This window comes from Plectropomus leopardus, chromosome 18 (assembly GCF_026936395.1).
Source record: "Plectropomus leopardus strain MGB_pleo_1.0 chromosome 18, ASM2693639v1, whole genome shotgun sequence".
NCBI classification, from domain to species: domain Eukaryota; kingdom Metazoa; phylum Chordata; class Actinopteri; order Perciformes; family Serranidae; genus Plectropomus; species Plectropomus leopardus.
This window is the reverse complement of record NC_142193.1, coordinates 14,627,001-14,650,654: the sequence shown is the minus strand read 5'-3', so window position 1 is coordinate 14,650,654 and position 23,654 is coordinate 14,627,001. Positions and strand designations below refer to the sequence as shown.

Sequence of the window (23,654 nt, the reverse complement as noted above, 5' to 3'; positions counted from 1 at the left end):
AGAGTTGTGAATTATTTCAGTGTGGACTCTCAAACACAAGTGTAATAACATCAATAGTTGGCAAAAACATGTGCCCAATGTAGTGCAACACAGGCTTGAGTTACCTCTCTGACTGTCTCTGTGAACTGTTGGTGGTGAATATAACACCAAAGTTGGCTAAAACAAAAACAGCTCACACCTTCTGATAGTGAAGATATAATAGCGTTAATGAGTATCTACCATCCATGTCTTCTTCGACACCGGAGTCCACAGGCAGGATGTTCTTCTCCACCAGCTCCATGGGTCCAGGCCGCTGGGAGATCTTCTCATTGAGATCATCAGCCAATCTGGCCCTCTTCAGCTTCATCTGTGTGGCCTGCAGGGAGGGTTCAGCCTGCGTCTCTGATAAATACACAGAGGATCATACGCTGTGAGACAACCAGCAGCCGCCAGCCTCCTCACCGCTTTGTCAGGGTGACTCACTGCAGGATCAGCAAGACCTCACAAACTTACCGAGACATTTATCTAGTTCCGACTTTGTAAAACAAATTTAAACAGGCAATAAGTGCAATTAGATGAATAACCACCTTATTCATCTCTTATCTAGACACTGTTACTCAGTAAGAACACACAGGAGGAAGATTACCTTGCAGGATGTGCATACGGACAAGCTCAGAGCGCTCAGGTCTGCTGCAGAGTTTGTGCTTCAGGAAGCTCCCAGTCTGTTTAATAAATGAAACAAATTAAATATTTTTTTGAGGCATAATCTTGAATTAGATGAATAAAATCATGAGAAGCAGTGTGATGATATTGGTCTTACCCTGGCTCTCTCCAGGCTGCGGATCTGCTCATGGAAGGCAGCGGGCGTTTTCAGAGCTGTCGAAAGGTGAACTGACAAAATCAATAACTTGTCATGGTCAATATAGAGTATATCCACACACAAATAAATTGTCTTTCCATTTGACAATTAATGATTATTGACTTATAGGTGTTCTACTCTATATTTCCAAAGGCAATTCCCTTTGGGTTACTTTTTGCCATTATGACACTTTCTGATGATTATCCTTAAGTAGCTACTACTTAAAGGATAATGTAACAACATAAATGGAATAATATGAACTACACAATATTTCTATTGTATACATTCTTTTAAAAGGACTCAAGGCTAACGCAAGCACAGTTGTTTCCTAAAAGGTACAACAAGATTACATTCCTGTCACACTGCTAGAAGTGTATACCTACTGCAATACTTTAGCATGATATCCCTCTGAGATTTGGACATTGTTTAAAATCATAGAAATTCAGCAGCAAATACTTCCGCTACATAAAAGTTAGACTAATAATGACCTTAGTGAATTGAGGCAAAAGTATAAATTGGCCTTAAGTACCAAATAATAAAGAAAATATAAAAAAATCTCTTCAAATCAAAATGTAAACAAATATATACTGTCGATAAGTGTCATTTCAGCATTTCTATCATGTTGTAAGTACTCCTCCTGAACAGGAAAACAATCACTGTCTACACACACTCGTGTACTCTGTAATCCATCTTTCCTTTCGTAGTTTTCATGTTTTTGTCTCGTTCTACGCGATTGTGATATTAATAAGCAGGAGCTCAAGGGAGTCAAACAGGAAGCACCAGCTTTACTGACTCAAGCAAAGAGATTGTTCCATGCACAGAGTTACTCTCTGATCTCGCAGCATAAACTTATCCTGCTTTAAGCGAGATCTGCCTCACTGACTAGTCACCTCTGCTATGATGAGTACTGTTTGGTTTGAGAACTCACTGTCCGGTGGGGGGGCGTTCAGAGGAGTGTGTCAGAGGGGCAAAGCAAAACATTCCTGCTCGTCACCTAAACCTCACTGCATACCTACCATAAGCCCATAAGTGTGGGAGCAACAGAGTGCTTTGGTGGAGAATGGCCTGGGAGGTTTGTGTGCAGGCCACGCTTGGTCAGGCCACTGACCTCCACTGAAGGCTCAGTCGCTGACTCATGTGGCTGCGTGGAGCCAGAGAGGAGCTGAAAGCCCGACTGCAGGAGGCCTCTCTATAGAGAATAGGACCAAGAGAAAGAGCTTTTTCTCTTTCTACCTTTCCAGCCATGCTATCAGCATGATTCTGTCAAATAATGAGCTCATCTTTTAATAGGTGTAGCACAGGGACTGAGTCTGCCCCACTTTTGTAACATCAAAGGATGGACGGTATAAAGTAGGAGACACTTCTTTCTGTTTTGGCTCTGGTGTGCTGCCTAATGGCTTATCTGTATTATTATTGTCTATAAGCGTCAGTCTGAGTAGGACAATAAACTCTACATTGAGTAGGATAAAGCAATGATTAATGTGCAGACACTCACAGTGCTACAAAGCCATTTACACAATTCTTTCAATTAAAAATGTCCACTAATAAAGCCGTTTGATGTGCAAAAGATTTTAAAGGAAATATTTTTAATCTCTGACAGACGAGTATGAGCCCCAACATCAATTACACAGATGCAAGGTCACCTTAAAGGGTAACTCCTGTATTTTTCAAGCTTCTATTTCCCCATGTTTTTCTGTCTAAGTGACTAATGGAGACAAGTATTTTTTTTTTTTAAAAAAAGGTCCAGTGTTGAGAAAGGGAGCACAGCAGCTAGCAGTAGCAAAACAGTCTGCAATTAGATATGCTTGCCATCAGTTTAGATCCACTAAAAGGGCTTGTTTTTTGCCACTGAGAGGATCATATTGTTATTGTAAGTGTCTGAAAACATTATGGAAAGGACACTGCAGAGAAGCATAACTTTTTTGTTATGTTTCGCTTGTTTCAGTCAATTTTGTGTTCAAGTTTCGCTAGAGATGAGCAACTCCATTGGAATGAATAGGCGGCATCTTAGCAGCAGGTATTACTAGGTATTACTCCAGTACAACAAACTTTTACTAGTACTCCTCTCTCCCTTGCATTTCCACTTTTTTCTTCCTGTAACAAGTCACCTCTTGCGAGATTTCAAAATGAGACTTAAGTGAGACCCAATTTACAATGGAACAAGTGAAAGGTTAGGAAAAGCTCTTAACTTAGCTCCATAATATCATCAGACACTAATAAAAAAACTCAGTCAGTGGCTCTGTCAGTTACTAAAACAAGCACTTTTAATGGATGTATATTGACGATGCGCACTTGTCTACTCTTCCAGCCTGTCTTGTGGCTGCTGGCTATAGCACTCTCATTCAGAACAGGGCCAATTAAAAAAAATGTATTCCAAATAGTCACTTAGACAAAGAAACATAGAAAGAAAGGGTCCAGGTTACCCTTTAAATTTAAGTAAAGCAGAAATATGTTACACGATGCTTTGAACACACTTAAAAGTATATAATTAAAAATATCAACACAATGCTGTTTAAACTTGTCTCTCCTTTGTAAAATAGCTGTAATGGCACTGCAAATATGCTCTGCAAAAGCCATGAAGAAGTTTGGTAACTAAAGATGAAGGAGTTCACAAAATAACACAGGTAATAAGAAAAGTAGAAGGCAGTTATAAAAGAGACGGCACTCTGCATTCTGAACATATTGGTCACTTTCGTCTTGACAGCCCTAATTTATTAACTTTCTGCTCAATTTCAACCTTGATTTTTGATTTTTTTTCTGAAGCACAGTATGCAAGTTTTGTTAGTGTGCGACATGAATACTCACGTGGCATGATGCCTTGCTCCACAAGCTGCTCCCGAGTTCTCCTCTGTTGCAGACAGAGCTGGAGGACTGTGAGAGAGCAGAGACATGCAGGTCAGGGTTGAAACTTTTGCATTCAGAGCCAAGTCTGCTGAGTCAACCAACAATCATCTCTGGCTTTGACTGTGAAACCTTACAGACTTCAAACAAAACAAAGTACTTATTATTCCTCAATCAATACGCTACCCCAAAGACCCGCCAGTAAACCCTGTTCAGCACCACAGACATCCTATTCACTTCCTGTATGGTTTTAACTAGGGTTGTTAAGATTACCACAAGTTTTATAACAGTTAGACTTGAACAGTGCAGCATGATTGGCCGAGAGTCTTTCCAATGAGAGCTGATATCTCTGTGTGGGATGCAAATATACAGAGGAGTCAAAGAAAGTAACTACAGTACAGAATACAAACAGATGAAAGAGGAATTAATGTGAGAGTGCAGTCACATGACACCCTTGGAAGCCAAGTGAGTCGTGTGTGTTTAATAAATTGTTTTTAAAAAGTAATCTTACTTTGGGTGGATAAGCAGTGATCAGTTATGGTACTGTGACACATCAAAGGCACAACTATCTCCTGTTGAGTCTTGCATACGGGCCCCATGTACAGTCTTTGGACGCTCCTCTGCGTTATTTTCCAACCAATATAAACTATAGTAAGATCCCAGTTTAAACATTTACAAACAAGTGAGCGTGGACATGTTATTTCAGTAGAATAACACCATTTTGAGGAGGGAAAAAAACCCAAAACAGTTTGAAGTAGAAGGTAATGGGTGACTAATGAGGTAGCGGTGTGCGAGGTTCATGAGACGCTTATCGTCGCCGTTACAGTGGACTGAAGCCGGTTTTGCTACTCAGTGGCTTGGGGGAAACTGCTACTCCCACTCACACACACACACACACACACACACAAACACAGGCAGACCTGCTCAAATCTCCTGGGAAAGGCGCTGCGACTGAACAAGCCTCTGTGACTCACTCTAGCAAAAATAAACTGGGCAGCTGTGAGAACAAGGCCTGGGAACCATGAAATTTAGGGGTAGTTAAGGGGGTGGGGTCTCCAGTTGCATGCGGAGGCGAGGGGACGTTCATGGGCTTCCACTGGTGGGCAAGGGAACGCAGAGTGACAAGCGCTGAGGCAAAGGGTGGGAGGCCGAGTCTACTCTCACAGCAGCCCATCAACTGTGGGGCAGAGAACACAGTGTGCCTGCTCCGCCTGCTGTGTTTCCTATTACAAACCCAGGCCAGGGGGGTTTGGTCAGAGACTGATCATACCAGCAGATTGTAAAAAAAATGCCATTGGTTCCTCTCAATATTCATATCCAGTGTGACTTGGAAGAAATGCCACAGGCAAGAAAGTTTATGAGTGCTGCATATCAAGAACATCAAAAGCTGCCTTCCAGCGCCACAAGAGAATAAGGAGTTTAATTTGAGCATCGGTATGGGGGTGCACCTCATGCCCAGGGTTCTCCTCACTTTGTGTCATCTTGTGTTCAACTTGAACCCTGGCTAACCTCTCCGTCAAGCAAACTGGCTCTGCTCTCCTGCTCACCAGCAGAGCGTAAACAGAGGTTGTGGAGGAGCTCACAGAGAGAGCGAGAGAGAGAGAGAGAGGGCTCTGCTGAAATCCCTGTCTACTGATGTAATCTCTAATCTCAGACCCATGTTGTTCTCAGCAAATCATCCCTGGAGGTCTCCCAGCAGAACTTTTATTTTATTTGACTTTTTTTTCCCCTTTCTTTTTCTTTTTTAGAGACGCTACAAAAAAAATCTCTCTTAAGTGGCATCACATACTCTCTGCCCAGACAAAGCTGAATTTACTTAAGAAACAGAGTGACACTGGGTTATGTTGACTTTACCGTTATAAATACCAAAGACTCTAAACAGAATCCCATTTTAGCAAAGACCCAGGCATCTATAACCAGAGATAGACTAAACCATGAAAATACAGATTACACTGGTTTATCAAAAAAGACATTTGTGTGTGCAGGAGCTGATTCAGATGCATTTTTCTATGATTTGTTCACAATAGGGATGGGGAATATGGCGAAAATCAAAGATTGCATTATTTCTCACCAAATATTCCTGGGTGTGACATTGTATGTTTGACTGTTGGTGCTTTTACAAAAATATTTACACAATGCAGTTTTTGATAAATAATCATCATTGGTGTTGATATAATGACTAAGTGGGTACAAAAAAATAATAGAAAATCTGGAACAGTCCGGTAGGATCAGAAAATTACATCGTTTTATTGTAACCTGCACTTATGTGGGGCAATAAGGTCTGCATGAATTTAACCAAATTGGTGACTTTGTCTTGTATTGTAAGAAGCTGGATATTTTTTCACCTTTTATTATCATAGGACAGGTTAAGCATGAAAGGGGGTGAGAGAGGAGTCACTATGCAGCAAAGGGCCACGGGCTGGAGCCGAACCCGCGGCTGCTGTGGCAAGGACAAAGCCCCTGCACACAGGGCGCCCCCGAAACTAGAAAAAAATTAAGTACTGTATTATCAGCTTGTGACTGTTAAAAAGGGTCTAAAAACACATCAGCTGAAATGTTCCTAAATACCATTATACATTTTATCCTGATTCATTCAACAAAGGAGAAATCTACCAGCAAGGATTAAACTGTATAAATTAGGTGGCTGGCATATAATGACTGAGAACGTATAAAAGAAAAATGGAGTTGTTAGACACTGGATTTTAGGAATTTCTATCGTAAAAATGAATGTCTAAAATGCTGATGTGGGTGGTCATTATCTCTCTGAATGTATGATCGTTTGTTACCACATCCAAGTGGTGTGTTATTTTCCAAACGCAAAATAAAGGCCTAAAATGAAGCCAAACTCTAAGTGATGTGGAAAAAAAAATAAGTTTCCTTCCCTGTGAGTGGGCGTGTCCTCTGCCTGTGTTGGAAAACTGGCCTGTGTTTGCTTAAAGAGACATATTAAGTCAGGTCATGAATTATAATGAATTGACGTGGAATTTAAATAAAAATGTAAATGGAAAATCTACTAATATCAGATGATGGCCCTGACAGAAAAGAATTTGATTAGTTCATGCATGCCGTAGCTACACTCTGGCTCAAAATGCACCCTAGACACTTCATGAACACAGGTAGTTAGTAAACATTTTCAAATGTGACTTCACAGACATTGCAACTAATTTCGAAAATATAACCTAAATACCAGTAACTCTGTTTATTATTTTGAGCTGCAACTATTAACTGATAATTGGTTAGTCGTCAACTATTAAAGTAAACACCAACTAATTCGATACTCAATTTAATCGGTTTGAGTATTTTTTTCTCTGACTCCAGCTTCTTAAATGTGAATATTTCCTGGTTTATTAACCCTTTATGACAGGAAACTGAATATCTTTGGGCTGTTGATAAAACAAAACATTTGAGGAAGTCATCTCAGGCTTTAGAAAACACTATTTGATACTTTTGTTACAGTTTCCTCACATTTTATAGACAAACAACTAACTAATTAATAACAGATTAATGGACAATGAAAAAAAAATCATAATTTTCAGCCTTATTATCATTGCAAGACAGCTATGTTGTGCTATTTCTAATTTAAAAAAAGAGAGTCCTCATTACATAAGGCCTTCTCTACTCAAAGGATATTTGCTGCTGGTGAATGCAAACAATGAAAATTAAAAAATGCAGCACATCTGGTTACTGAACTTCATCTGAATAAAGCTCATTGTGTATACTTTGTTGCAGGTATGAATTCATGCTCATATTATGTAAGAGAAAACCATCATAGTGTTTCAAGAGTGCCAATATAAACAGCATAAAGTGAATATTCTCTTTCTCACATACTGGCTTTTTATCTGGAACAACTTTGATTTATGGTCCATCAGAAGACAATAATCTCTCCTGTAAGGACGATGCTTGGCTTGAGTCATTGTGATGAGATTTTCTGTTGCCCTGTCATTTCCTGTTGGGGCTGCATCTACGTCACTACATCCCCCCTGCTAGTGCTGCCGGCATCAGCAAACATTAATGCGAGTATACAAACATGACTTCATATTACTTAGACAAACAAATAAAATAATGGAAAGCATGCAGGTTAGACAAGAAAAAGAAAAAGCACCTGATTTGAATTTACCCCTGCAGATGGTAGGGGTCTCCACATCAAGGCAGGCCATGGAGGATAGTGGTGGTTTACTTGGCGGCCAGGTCTGGAGTCCCATGGAGTGATGAGGCCAGTGGAGAACGAGAGAGTCAGGAAGAGAGTAGACGCAGCTCTGAGCAAACGACAGCTGGCTCTCGGAGCTGCAAACAGTCCCTCCTCTCTGGCTCTGTGCTGGCCTCAGCGGAGAAAGCGTGTATGTGTGTGTGTGTGTGTGTATGAGAGAGACTGTGAGTGCTCAGTCAATGTCAGGAGGAGGGAACACAGTGCTGCTCATGTTAACCCTCGCTGGGTCATTTTGCTCTACTCACAGAGGGCTCATCATCATACTACAGCACAAAACTCCAGGGAACTTCTCTGAATTATCAGCTGGGGACCAAATTGCTTAAATATGACCAATACATGGCTGATCAGAACAAGCTGTTGAATTTCAAGTGGGCACAACTCCATGAGAAACAGAACTTTTTTGTTTTCCCCCCAGAAATCTTCACAGCACTAAATAACAATGACACAAACAAACACACTGGGTCCTCAGGGACATTGAGGCTTATCTTTTGACATTTTTTAATCATTAGTCAAGAGTTTTGATTTGATATGTGCAGTGATTATTGTTTTGCAACCTCACTGATTTATAGCAGCTAATGTCAATGACATCTTAGCTGTTGTATTAAAAGGGATACTTTGCCAGTTTTCAACCAACTTTGTGTCATAACAGTGTGAGTAGTATGTGTAAATAAACTGTGGGAAACTTTCCTCAATCTTGTACTTCGCATCATCAAGCATATTTTTGCCGGCTCTCTGGCTGTTGCTCAAATTACAAATTGTACTTCCTCATTTTTGTATACTTGTCACCACCATGGATACAAACAGAATAAAAGCGGATCAAGAGAGAGAGAGAGCCCCTCTCCCAAACTCAAACCGAGCTGTAAAACTTGGCGGCGCTGATTAAATAGAAATCAAGATTCTGTTACTGCTTTGCCTATTTGAAAACTGAAATGTCTCCAGAAACATATTTTAACTAACTGTTTAACTATAATTCATTACTGTTTGTTACCAGCTTGCAGCCATATTGTTTCCTGTGTTAAATCAGGTGATGTAGAGCTGCAGCCACATTCTGTTTGAAACCTACAGGTCAAACTGCAATCATCATCACTACAAGACAAACCCGACAATACAATGCCGAGTCTCAACCGAGTTGGTCAACCAGCCTGACTTATTTCTTACGGCATACCAAGTTTGGACCAATGCTGAGTCAGGTCATTTTTGACCCATGGCCCAGTCATCGCAGCCAATATTGGGCCAGCCTATTTGGACCCATTCAGAAGCGTCTTTCATGCAAAGTCTCAGCTGACATGGCCCAACTTATTTCTCCTGGTGTGCTGAGTCCAAACATAGCAATAATCAACTTAATTCATTTACTTTATTCATCATACATGAAGATGTGATTCACCTTATAGTTAACGAGGTGTAACCTTTAGCTTAACCTTGACAGCTTCTCTTTTTACTTATCACGTCATAGCTAGGTAAAGACTAACTTAGCATTTTCCCCAGGGCTTCCACTGTCCAAACAATGATTGAAGGGTCTGATCATGTAGGTATGATAGGCAGAACACATGCTCCAGCCACAGCTATACTTACTCAGTTAAAACGGTCAAGCTCGCATTATGTTACGCATCAGTGGGAATGTTTATGCGTCCAGTGCAGCGCAGTGCATTTTGGCAGTTGTAGGTTTTCTACCTCTTGGGAAAAAGTGAATGCCAAAGCCCCTTCCCTCTTCTTTAAATCCCAGCAACTCCAACTTGCAAATGACTAGTAATTCAAAAAATGTATTGAGAAAACTTAAAACTAAACAGGAGCGGTTTGTAAAAATTCAAAGAAGGGACAAAGTGGAGCAAATGCAGAAGCTTTTTTGGGCCTTTCAATATTGGTAAGACGGCATCCATGACTACAGAATGCACTAACAGGAAATGAGATAAAAAGGGAATTACACTAATTGTTTTGTGTGTCTCAGTGGATCCAGGAAGGCTGGTTAGAAAACATCTCAGAGCTAAAGAGCGGCGTCTGATCCCACAGAGGATCTTATGTCAAGGTGAAGCTGTGGAGACACAGGATGCTCTCAGTCCTCCGGCTGTTCCTGTGATATTGACTGAGCAGGACAATGCATGCTGGGGAGGACGGGACTGCTGTGTTCTGGATTAATAATCAACAGCATGGGACGGGGAAGCATGGAGTTGATAAAGTAAATATGACTGGTACAGTCAGGCACAATATGTTATGACAGCTCACTGCTGGGATTGAATAATGGTGAACAAAGCCATAAAAAATATGGGAAAGTAGCTGGAGCATTTTGGTATGTGGAAAAACATCATTCTGCATGTCACAACGTCCTTAAATACACAGAATCTGACTTTCCATTTCGCAACTGTGTTGGCTGCAGAAACAAAACAACAGATTTTATGAATGCCTAATACACCTGTTTTGTCAGACAACTGAAACCTCTTTCCTTTTTGCATCAAAGTCAATGCTGGGCTCTCAAATTCCCAACCCAGTCAAAAACAATGCTGTTTCTCATCTTCAGTGACTATTTAAAAGTCTAATTTCTTGTCTTAAACTACAAAGTGTATTAATTCAAGATGTTTTCCATTCACACGAAAATAGGCTCAAAAATAAAATAAAAAAAACCTCTATTCATACGAATTAGAATTTAATATATTTTTAGCACTACAGCAATTTCACTGCCCTGACTATTATTAATAGCCAAACATCCATCTGCTCCCCACTGCCCAGCTGCTTTTCATTCTCCTACGGCTTTATGATTGCTCTTTAGAACAGAGAGAAAACATACGAGTTTACAGGTGCAGTCGCTAAGCAGTGTTTGATACATGGTGCCGCTTTGCGTTAGGGAAAGGTGAAATTTTTAACTTCATAACAAATCATATGACTGCCTGAACAAGTACGAGAAGATTAAGGGTGCTTTCACACCTGTAGTTCTGTTCATTCTGCCCAGACCAAAAAAGATATACATAATTGCTCTTTAGCTCTGGTTCGTTTCATGTCCATACTGACTTATTACAAACAAACCAAGAGCTGTAAACACAAAATGTATGTGGACAGACTCATTCACTGGATAGCTTTGGCGAATGTCAGCCTGCAACATCAGTGCTACACGTAGAGACCATGTCGCGATCAAAGCCCAGAAACTGAGAGTGTGGATGCCCACTACACTGTCAAAATAAACTATTTGTTTTAACTTAACCTAAAATAAATAAATAAATAAATAAATAAATAAATGTCCATGCTGCCTTAAAAATTTAAGTTGACTGAATTTGAGAGGTCAAGTTGAATCTTTACAGAATTACCTCAACTTGTCTTTTCAAATTCAGTCAACTTAAATTTTAAGGACACTAGCTTTTTAAAACAATAATAAAAATAAGTTTTATTTTTATAATGTAAAATTATAATGAGCAACTGTCAATACACAGAGTAGGTCACAATCACCAGATGGATTAAATAGTAAACGATTAAACGACTGAGGATTTCAACAGTTTTTCTCAAAAAGCACCAGCGTTTCTTGATTTACCCACTGAGCATGCCACTTTTTTGGTGGGACAGGATTAAATAGTAGTTTGAAATCATACTTAAATTACATATCTATGGTTGCAAAATCCTGTGGTTGGCCAATTTTGATTTCACACCCCAAATGAACCGCACAGCTGAGACCTTCCTTTTCAGGCGGTTTTGGTTGTTTACTCTGCACCAGAGCTTGATTTGCAGCAGGACTTTGGTTTGGTTTTATTCTGTCTTAAAACAACATGTGGCACACACATTCACACCAGCCTAAACAAACCAAGGTAACACACCAGAGTTCCTTTAAAATGATACAAATAGATTAGATGTGGAAAAGATGGGGTGAAGCTGATATTATAACCCACAAATTAAGTGTAATTTACATACTGGGTAAATGCCTATAAAATACTTACAATACAGGGGAAGGAGAAAAAGTGCATTTAGGAGCAACAGAAAAGGGGTATTAGGCTAATTAATAAGCTACTTGCTACTAATGCTAATAAGTTAGTACTAATAATGCTGTCATTTGGAGGTGAGAAGATTGGAAGAGAAGCTATGCAGTAAGCTTTAAATTGTGTTTTTATCATCACTGAAGAACAGAAAGGTCTCCCAAATACTTAATTGCAGAAATTAACACCACAACATATTTTCCTACTGAAAAACGTGTTAGTCATACTTACTCTTCTCCATCCAAAAGCTCCTAAGTACTGCTAAGCAGCATACTCCACACTGTAATCACTATCAGATTTTCTAACAAATGATACCACTATAATCATTTAATTGGTTCAAAAGAAAATCAATACTGTTTTCCACATTTTCTGTTTTACTTTACCCTCAAATTTATTCTACACCACTTTTACAGACAAAACTGATCCTCCCTCCTCTATAACGTTTATCTTCCTCCTGTGTACCTACATATTTGTAACAGCAGACAACTGGAGGTATTTTATTTGGTACCCCATGTACAAAATAACATTGTAAATTCCAGCTTGTACTATAAAGCACTATCAAGGCTAGAACTGTTAATTAACAGGATAAACACGACTCAAGTTATGCTGAGCAGTTAATTAATTTATTTAAAAGTCTGTGAAGTGCATGTGCTACAGAGAGCAAAAATCTGTGGACTATTGTTTGCTGGTTGGCACTGCTAAATGCCATGTGTCCACCAGAAATGCCTTAGCCACATTATTAATAACTCATTATGCCTAATTTTTGAGACTGATCAGTTCTGGCTTGCTCAGTGAGAACCAAAATACTCAGAGATGGAACATTTTCTGCACATTTTTCTGCCTAATGGAGGTACCAAGTAAAAAAATAAAAGTACTTATAATGGTTTGTAACATTGAATCAAAGGTGAAATGTTTAATGATGCAATGAGGCAAAAAAACTTTGCTGTAAACACATAACAAACCCATGTTCCCACGGAAAAACTTTGATATCAGTAACTACTTAAGCTGCGATCTTGTGTTGGCACCTTAAAACCATTCTGATCTAATTCCCTACGTCATTCCACAAACAAATAAAACAAGTTTGTTTTTCCAGAGTGCCCTTGCTCTTAAATGGTCAACAAAAAGTATGTGTTGCCAAACTCAAATGTAATGGCCACTGGTTCGGCCAGTGGTCAGTAGGTCTGCCTAACGATTTTGCACTTGTTGAGGCAGCAGCGGCTGCAGGGACAGTTCCTCTAGTTGTGCAGGAGTCGCAAGACCTATTGGACATCAGTGAAACATGATTCCTGATGATTCTGCAGGGGAGCAAAAATCAACAGTATTATTTTATACTGCATTCTATATTGTTGTCTGTATCTACGTGTGTGTGTGATGGGGAGTTTATGGAAGATAACACATGGATGTGAAGCGCCAATATAAAGTAGTGCATGGAAAAACCAAGTGATGAAATTCTAAGATTACTATAACTTAACCGCCAGTCAGAATCTATCTATCTATCTATCTATCTATCTATCTATCTATCTATCTATCTATCTATCTATCTATCTTTCTGTCTAAATTCTTTATGTACTTACTGTAATATGATTTAGACTAGCTTGTTTTGTGTTCATGTGAAAAACCTAGGCGTAGTGACAGTGGGATGAGTAATTTCTGTGACACAGAGCCAAACATTGCACAGTTTCACTTTGGGCCTCCCCATCTAGATGTGAATCTCTGTAATTAGGAACGCACATTCCCCAAGGGTGGACAACGCCATTCTCATCTCTCCCATTACCACAGAGCAACAATATTTCCATGGAACCAGCTGTGTAACATGGTTCTTCACATTGACTCCTTCAAATAATGAGAAGTTAAAATATAGTGTGGTGTTAATTCAGGGTTATAGCAGAATTAATGACCTGGCATTAAGGAGCAAAAACCTAAAAAATAGGGAAAAGGAGCTACTATGTTGGTGTACAATGCAGCGTTGTTGGTACAGTCGGGCAATTTGTAACATGAGCCAAGACTCTCAGCCAGGAATAATGTCAGCCTTCGATGTGCTGTCCATGTTAAACCTGATGCCTTCAATCATCAAGGTTATTATACCAGGGCCTGCAAGGAATATTGATTACTGTATGATTCCCTGCTGGGTGTCCATTTATTTCACTGAAGGTAAAGCACAACCGCGGAAGGATTGTATTCACTGCTTTGTATCATTATTTCATCCTAGACACAGCATTAAGTAACACTCAAAGTCATGACAGAAACTATGCAAAAAGCCACAATACAGCTACAACAATATCCTTGATAAATAAATAATAAAATTTGTACAAATTAGTTCCATGTCAGACTGTCCAAGTGGGCCAAATACAAAACCTCAAGGACATTAATATTTATTACCAGAAGGTATTTTTACCAAAATAGCTGTTGTTTTTTTCCACATAAAGAGTGAGATGTAGAAGTAAGAGTGTGCTCCAGTGTTTCTTTTAGATTTAAATTGCACTTCATCTCTATAAAGTTAAAGCTGATGTATTTTTAGAGCATATATAGTTCACTCAGTCCTGCAGGATAAAGAGTTTCTTGTGATGTTGATTGACGTTTATGTTTAATATGTCTGTCCTAAATGTAACACTAATGAATACAACAAATGGCTTCTTAAGAAGAGTTTATGCTGTCTGTGTGATTATCCATTGAACCAGGAGGACAAACTTAAAAACTTAGAGGAGTCTAACCATCAGAAACTGAATGTTACTAACAACTGGAGGTTGAGTCAACAGGATACAACTCTTCCACATACTTTTGAATTGATGGCTTTCATTAGCTGTGTCTACGTCATATTATGTTGTTGAACTGCTTAAATTTCTGGATGTTGTAATTAAAGCTGGAATAGGCAGTTTTATTTTGGCGTCATTGGGTAAAAATCCACTTATAATCTGGTAACTGTAATTCAATTGCTCTGAGAGAACACCACGCAAATTTAAAGAGAAATGTGTGTTCCTTTTGTTTTGAGGTCTGTTTAACATTAATGACTCTTATGCTTCTTTGTCACACTATTTTTGAGCAATACTTCACTGACGTAACTTCACATCCTGCTTTCATCATCCACTTGTATTTGCTACTTTTGCCAGGACAGTTCACTGAAATAGAGGTGATTAACACACAATGTGTCTTCTGTGTAGAAGGAAAAAACGTACAGCAAATGACAAAACAAAAGGCCATTATTGTTTATCAGTCCACAATGTTTCCTGCTGCTCTTTATTTTAACCAGTGATGCCAGACAGTTTGTGCCGTCATACTGTTGTCCTGGTGAGAAAGTGCACTCCAACCCGTTCACTGTGATCCCGACAATCTCATTAGACTCTTGACCCTCAGTGCCAAAGTATCCTTCAGAGCCAAAATCCACACTTTCTTTTTCCCAGATAAAGTTTCTTTGAACATCAAAGCACTCATTAACATCAAGTCCCATGTGGGAAATTCAAACTATCGCACATACTTAGATTTACAAAATCATGCTCAGCTTATTTTTGCTCACAGTACAGTGCAGTGTCAAGGTCAAAGTAAATTTTGACAAACACTGTCCTTAACTTCCATCAAGACGAACAACACTAAAGGTCAAAAACCCTCTTGCTGATTTCAAACTACCACTTAAAGGCTTTGGGAGTAACCCTTCTGATTGTGCCTGGTGATGGGCACACTGTAATCAAGTTCAGGTGCACTGCAATGAGGGAGTCATCTATACAGCCCCTTTCAGCTCACAAAGGTATTTCCTATAAAACCCAGACTGCGTCAAATTCCTTGTGGATTTTCACTGGGGTGGTTCCAGAAAGAATCCCAGTGAAGGTCTGGATAAGACGCACGTTTGGAGTAATTTAGGTGCAGGTATGCAAAGCAGACAGCTCCTTCCATAACGCACGGCTCATTTCTAGCTCATGCTGAGCCAAGACGTCAGAATGAATAAGATCGATTTGAATTTAGAAAGCACATAGTCGAGCATGTGCTGCTACACCAAACACAGATGTTCAGTTTAATCAAACTATGAATCCGTTAATCAAACTAGTTCTCAAAGTATCAGGTGTTGTGTTGTGCATGACTGATTGCAGTCTTATAAAATGCTGACATTTCAAGCCTTGAGTGGAGTTATTTATCATGTTAGTGAAAAGTCTGCTGCGGCTATGGCATTATCTTCAGTAAAGGCATCAGGTGTATCATATTACACTCGGACCTAAATTTAGTCAAAGACAATAAAGCAAGAATGTGCTTTAATGATGGGATGCAAATCAAAATGTTCTGTATGCTGGCCAGTACAAGAACATCAAGCCTGTAAATGGATATAAAAGGTATTATATTTAAAATCATAAATATAATAATGTCAAGAGAAATTGCATGTGTTCAAAGAGTTTGCTGTAAAAGTGGAGATTCATTTTTCACAGGGGAGTCTCTGCAACACCCACTACCATCACATCGCATGAAGGCCTCTGCAGATGGTGGGAAAGCCAGAAGGAAATCCCTGTAGGCCTCAAGGCTTGTTTGAAGCTGCGCTACATGCAGCTGCCACGAGAGGTTAAAAAAGGCAGGCCTGTGGCGGCCTGGGCCACATTAAAATCATCACCAAAAACAACAAATTGCACACACTTACAAAAAAGTAAACATACTCACGGCTGCCCAGAGGCAAACTGCACATTCAAATAGTGCACGTCAACACACTTTAAATCATATATAATTTGTATTTGTTCTTTTGGATTAACTATATATAACTATATATGGCAATCAAAGACACATTTTAACATTCACAAGAGTTGATACCACTGACTTTCACCATAATTACAAATAAGTCTATATTTAGAATGATTAATGGAGAAGATGACACTTGCGAAAAGTTGTTTTTGCATGATATCCATATGCGGTGGAAATTAACTGGACTGATTTACCATAACTATGACTGAAACACAATGGCGCAATACTTCCAGACAATAAAACTGAGTCATGTCACAGCTTCAGATGGCTGCATTTATTTCATTGTCTGATACATTTTATTGAGAAACATCCCATTACGTCTTCTTGTGGTTGATCTCTCATCTGTATGCTTTTTCTTTTGCACTAAAGCACGGAAGCCCTGAGTGGCAAGTAAGATAAAAAAATCTGGTGTTCTATTTTCTAAGTCTGATCTTAATTTTTTTTTTCTTGTGTATATGCCATAAAAAATGTATTTCAGTGCTGAAAAGATGGTATTTTCATAAAAACAAGGCTGTCTATGCAGTAATACTTATTTTGGCCACAGGATGCTGAAGTGCACCACTACCACATGTTCTACATAGAACTAAAAGCATTGACATTTTCTTTGAGGTGTGTTTTATTTTTCCATGCACTTTAAACACAAGGTACATATATTGTATGTTAACATTAATAAATATTAGCACAAAAAACACCTTCCCAAAATGTTTCTTTTTTTTCTGTGGTTCACAGAATAAAAATAAAAATTAAGGAACTTAAAAAGATTATTCTGCATGGCAAAAACCTTTTTGTCACCTGTTCTTAAGTCATGAACACAGGAGAAAAAACAACTCTTGGCATCTATTTTCACACTTTCCTCTCAGGGCTTCCGTACTAAAGTGATTAATACATAATTTATGTATTTTATCTTCCAACTCTTCATCTAAAGTCATAATATCCTTTACCAAGCATTGCAAAGCTTATTTTATAATTCAAATATGTAACCAACTGCAGCACCAATTTTTGTGTTAATGTGGACAAAGCTGTTTTTATGTTAAGACCCGGGATTATTTGATGCCATTCCCACATCCTGTTAACACTCACCTTCTGCAAGTTACTACATAATACATAATAGAGGTATCACACATTCATACACCTTACATTTTATTTATTTTACCTTTGGCTGGACCACTGTCAACACAATCAAAATGTTTGCTTCCTAAATTGTGGTGCTTTTGAAAGTTGACAAATCAAGTAGAATTCAGACAAATACATAACTACAGGGGACAAAGTCAGTCAGTACAGTCAGTTTTTAATTTTTTTTTTTTTTTTAAAGGTATAAGAATATTGTGGAGAAGGATAAAGTGTGTCTATGCTAATGTGTATCTGACTTTGAGGACACCATCTGCCCTAAGTCCATCTGGTTTCAGATTGGAACATGGAGACTATAAAAGATAATAGTTGTTTTAAAATGGGTCGAAGAGGCAACATAAGAAAACATTCAAAAATGTGTTGAGAGTGATGTGTACACACAGCCACAAAGAACAGAATAGGAAAATGCTTTAAAAGAGATGTACAAAGACTTTCCCAGGAAAAAAAACAAACATGTCCTACATTAACAACCGATTAACTCAGCACTATAAAGCAGGCGCAGACTATACTGCTAAAAATAACTTATCATATAGCCAGAACAAGCAGCTGGATGAGGGGGGTGGGGTGGGGGGTGTTTTCCTTTTCTGTGAGTGTCTGGAGTAAGACTGTGTCCCTACAATCCGGACATCATGTAAGAAAACAAAATGTTACAACTACAGCAGTATGCAGGCAACTCATTCACACTTCCCCTCTAAAATTCCCTGATTTAAGCAACCATAACTTTCCTATTAGTCTAATTAACCCCCAAGTGGCTGTTACTCGGAGCAGTTACACATGACATGAGCCCTCCCCTCCAACCTCCTGATTGGACCCAGCCGGCCCGGCACAGTGCTTGGCAGGGGGTCCGTTAGGGGTCAACCACAGACAGAAATAACCTCTTGTTTGCTCACTGGCATGCTGCAACTCATGGTGTTGTTCTGGGAGTCAGACGGGGCCTCTGTGTTTTTATCTAGCGTCGTAGTGAATTCTGAAACCCAGTGACAGTGTTGATCAGTGGGCCTGGAGAAAACACCTTTCACATCTTTTTGAGTCAAAACAAACCCATAATCTCTCAGCATGATCATGTTTTATACTACTTGGTTGCAATGATGTTTTCTGTTAACATCTAATAGGATAAAAAGAGGGTCAAGATTAATATATGTGTTCTTAGAAGGTTTTTTTTTAATACTTATTATGGAATAAAAATAAAGCAGCTATTTTTAGTATCTCAGTAGATCTTTGCATTAGAGAACAAGCACTGCTGCTTAGTGGACTGCTAAGCTACGTTATACTTTACGTAATACAATAATAGGTCTGCATCTCTGCTGACTCAAGGGGAAAGCTACTTACTTTAGTCTTCACATTGCATTAGATGTATGTGCTTTTAATTCTAATGACATTAGCAGAAACCTGGTTTTAGCATTTGGCATAGTCTCACACCGATGTGATGATATCATCAGAAAAAGAGTTGAAGAGCTCCTGAAGTGTGAAGAAAACTCATTAATTCAAATTACACTTAATGCACTGGACTTACAGAGAGGAGACGTGCCAACATTTGGCACAACACAACTTTTCCATGCCTCAGTGGAAAGTGAAAACCTCCTCAGTCTTAAGGCTCAGTTTTGTTGCACAACTAAAACACTCTGGATCTTGAGTAGATCTTAACATCATGAGCTATAATCCTGTATGCAGATGCCTTGTCGTGTTTTATAAATCTTAAATTTGGATTTTCTTTCTGAATTCTCGAACAAATAATCTCCATCAACACAGCGAAGTGGTATGCATACCATTTTTGTGTCCCCCAGAAAAAGATCAGGAATAACATTTGCTCATTGGAATAACAGGTAACAATAACAATGTAACCAGCCTCAGCCTCAGGAGGGATGGACAGTCAGAACACAGTCCAGACCACAAGGGAAGCATTAACTGCTCTATAAATGCCAGGAATATAAAGTGTGCAGTGTTGTTTTCAAATGGAGAATGTATAACGCGGCCTATAAACTAAAGGCAGCACGAGGTCACTTGATGATCACACAAATGTACTTCGTCTAGCAGAAATGTGGTATAAAAATGTGTAATCATGTCGTCATGATGATACATATCAGAATATAATATGACACATATTTGTAAGCTGTATTTTAATGCAAAACCTTCAACCTTGCTTACCCGAGTCTCTTTTTATGTCTGTCAGATATGCTCCCTCTATTCATCTACTGTCATCTCTCTGCAACCCATTTACTTCCTGCCTCAGCTCTGGGAAACAGTGAAGTTACCCTGATTACAGACATTTCCTTCCTTAACCATTCACAGCAATGCCTGGAATGGCTGCAGTATTTACTCAGGCCTGCAGCGGTAAACTGCAGATCCCACACCCACATGGCATATGCATCATGGGCTACAAAGGCCAAGGGTTCCTGGGAGAGTAGTTCTTCTTAATCCAGACAGAAACAAAAACGATATGATATGATGCAATTAGATAATCTGATCAAGCTGGTTAATATTTCAAACACTTCTGTACTGCTTGTACCCATGGGTGCTTCTGTGGGACTCCTGAGGACACTCATGACTGGATTTGCTGCACAAAAATGTACAACAGCACAGATCCTCTCTGAGGTCCCCCTGTGGGTTTGGGCCCCCTGAAACTCCCCCACATTTTCCTCCATCTAGTGACAACTATGTCTGTGTTTTTCATGCCCACTTTGTGTGGTTTAAAAAGACTGTGAGTCCTGGAAGTTACAATGCTATTCCACCCCTCTTGCTGTTAAACAAACCCAAATGAAAAAAAATAATAACTTTTTCATGCTCCTTAAATGCAGGCTGCACTCACCAGGCAAACTAAAAGACCTGGCACATAGCCGGAAGGATTTTTACATGTTTGTTCATTTTGGATTCTCAAAAACAATCAAACATATTCACCTGCTACACGGACATGGAGCAGCTTGTGTTGCTGGACATTAAGAGACAAAACCAGAACAGGGTTTTTGCAAACTATTAGTGAGAGAGTATCTGCCACTTATTTTTCATGTCCAGCACTACAAGCGGGCCCACATTCATTATGGCAGTCCCACCAGAGGGGGGCACTAAGACATTATGTTAGTTATTTGTGAGGTAATCTGACATGATTAGGTTTATATTATACACAGGAAGGCCTACCTCTAACTGACTAATGCATTCTCACCTTCAAACAGTTTTTACAGACTAGGTAGGACTTATCTTTACAACCATTATCTAAGGACATATTTGATTAATTTATTACAGTAGGGTGATGTCTCTGAAGGTAGGTTTCATTGTATTAAGTGACACATTTTACTTTTTAACTAAAATCCTTTTACTATACATATTTGGAACAATTCTTCATTGTATATTAAGCTCTGGCTTCCACTTTTGCTATAGATTTTTTACTCCACAATGTGCACAAAATTACTGCACCCTCTCTGGTATCTTGCTACACTAATGAAAAACTAAGATAAAATAATGTTGCAAAATGTGAAACTTTGCAACACAAAATAGTTCATATTCTTTAGGAATCTTAGTTGTGTGGTGATAAAATTAAGCTACAATATGATGATCATATTGTATGTTTATTTATAGCCTTGCAAACAAAGTTGAAGCTACCCCATAAATCTTATTTTATTAAATTTATGTGAAGTGAAGAAAAACAATCTATTATGCAACGATAACCCTCTAGAGATGTAGGCAGATTCAAACATTGGTGCCAAGTGGCAACTCTACAGATAACCACCATGCGTCTGTGTGGGTTTCCTCTGTAGCTTTGGCTTCCTCTCACAGGAAAATACATGCAGGTAAATCTAACTGGCAACTCTGAATTGCCCATGGGTGTGAATATGAGCATGACTAGTTGTCTGTCCCCTACCTCTCACCCAGTGTCAGCTGAGATTGGCTCCAGTCTGCTGTCTAATGGGTGGATGGCTTACACTGCCATCTAGTGTAATAAAAGGGGACAATTATTGGAGCCTTTGTCCATTTTCCAATGTAAACCCATTGATATCACATTTTTCATTCCAAACAGTGACAGGAGGAGTAAGGAGGAAGCCATCATATCTGTCTTGTTTTAACTCAAGATGCATCAGTCTCCTCCTCAGAGACACAGCGGCAGCTACAGCAAACTGTGACATTGTTCATGCAGAATTTAGTGAGGACTGAAAACAGCTGCAGCCTATTAGCTGCACTACCCATCAGAGAGACAATAGCCACAAGAGCCCGCAAGTAGCCAAATACATTTTTCATTTTTGCTATTTAAATCAGAATGATAAGCAATCATGTCTTATCGCCTGCTGTGTGGAGGAAAATATCAGATAAACTCTGGACTTTTGCCTCTAAGACGGAGGCATAAATTACCAGCTGTGGTGTTTCTGTCTACTGTGCATGTTGGCCAAATTGCATTCCAAAAGTCTGCACAAGCATCATCTGGTGTTCAAACTGTCATGTCTGGCCAAGATGGGCTGCTTGACAGTCTGCAAATAAATGGCTGTAGTAGCAGTGGACACGGTAGATTTCTTTATATCTAGGGAACAACTTATGTCTATGAACAGATATCTGCTTAATGTACGCAGGCAACAGGACAATGTTTTGGTATCTGAAGTGTTTTGGTTTTCCCTTGTAGTCCAAGTACTGACCAATCATGACTGAGTGGGTTTTGGATGCCTGCAGGTAAATGGTCCATGTGGACAGCAAAAAAAGCTTAACACATGGGCCAAAATGCAATGTCAGATCCTACTGTCAATAGTCTGACAACAATTTAGCTTTTTATTAGCGTTTTTTTCAAATTTATGTGGATATCTGTTTATAAGAGATTTGCCAAAATGTTGTCCAGACTTGTCTCAAGTAAATTATCGAACTGTAAACAATGATCGATGCATGATAAAAGAAGTCTTGTCCTGCATATCTGCTGGCTGGAACCCCCAAATGATTGGCTGCTGCCCCCAGAGGTTGAATTGTTATAAGACCAATAGCCAATGACAGTGTTGTAGTTTAGAAAACCTAAACCGAGACCAAGCCATGACCAAGACCAGTGTGTATTGAGACCAACTCAAGACCGAGACCAAGGCAACTCAAGACGAGGATCAGACCAGTGCGACTCCCACACTACATGAAACACTTGTGATAAATTGTGGAACACACAAAACTATAAGCACACCTCAAAGTGACATGAAAGATCCACATTTCCCATGAAAACACCTACAGTAAACAAATAAAGTGTGTGAGTATCTATATGTACTATTAAAGATACCTTGATATAATCAAAAGGCACTGAGAAGGTGAATTTTATGTGTGGGAATTTTCAGGTAGTATCAATTTTTCCTTGAGCAAAGATATAAGAAGCTAAAATCGACTTCACCATCTTTATTCAACACTGCATTTTTTGCACAGGAAATTCAATTATTTCCCCCACACCTATGGTTTTGAACAGTCTAAAAATAAAATACATACTCCTGTTTGTCTGAGTAAAAATGCAGTCCAATACAAGACAGACCTTCAAAAAAAGGTCTTTAGACCAGTCTTGATACCAAGGCCAATTTTAGGTACTAAGACACTGGCTGATGGGTTCTAATATAAAGAAAACACAACTAGGAACATATAGGACTATGGGTAAAACATTTTGAATTTCACAACAGCAAATACTTATACTTAACTGAAAAGAGTGCCACCATTAACAAACACCTTGCTATTTTATAGAATATTTTTCTAGAGTATTAAAGGATGAAATCAGCAGAGTAGGGGATTGGTATACCCTTAAAGGTTATGTTTTTAATATAGTCGAGTTTGGCTCAAGTAAATCTAAAGTAATTACAAATAAAACAAACCTTCTACCTCTTACCTTGACAAGCAATCATATTTGTCTATCCTTTGAAAGAAGGGACCAGATACTAGCCTGAAGTTAATTACATACACAAGGGGGCACTGAAGTCTTTATGAGACGCAGCTTGTCATTTGGCTCCTTTGAATCTGGGAAGTTAAAATTATATCTGAAGTGTTG

The 23,654-nt window shown here is 39.0% G+C and overlaps 1 protein-coding gene across 7 annotated transcripts in view; it reads right to left on the bottom strand.

Annotated features, from left to right (window-relative positions):
- mrtfbb (myocardin related transcription factor Bb) overlaps positions 1-23,654 on the bottom strand; it is a 91,999-nt gene that overhangs the window by 7,153 nt on the left and 61,192 nt on the right. Inside the window, exons 1-5 of one of the 7 annotated variants that reach the window (XM_042504970.2) lie at positions 7,782-8,229; positions 3,644-3,709; positions 800-870; positions 626-701; positions 220-381 (exon numbers count right to left, since the gene is read on the bottom strand). In XM_042504970.2, coding sequence (XP_042360904.1) covers positions 220-381; positions 626-701; positions 800-870; positions 3,644-3,709; positions 7,782-7,881 — 475 coding nt within the window. In that variant the 5' untranslated portion in view covers positions 7,882-8,229. Of the gene's footprint in view, positions 1-219; positions 382-625; positions 702-799; positions 871-3,643; positions 3,710-7,781; positions 8,230-23,654 lie in introns of those variants that run through there. The other 6 variants (XM_042504972.2, XM_088090913.1, XM_042504973.2 and 3 more) reach the window with 6 other exon arrangements.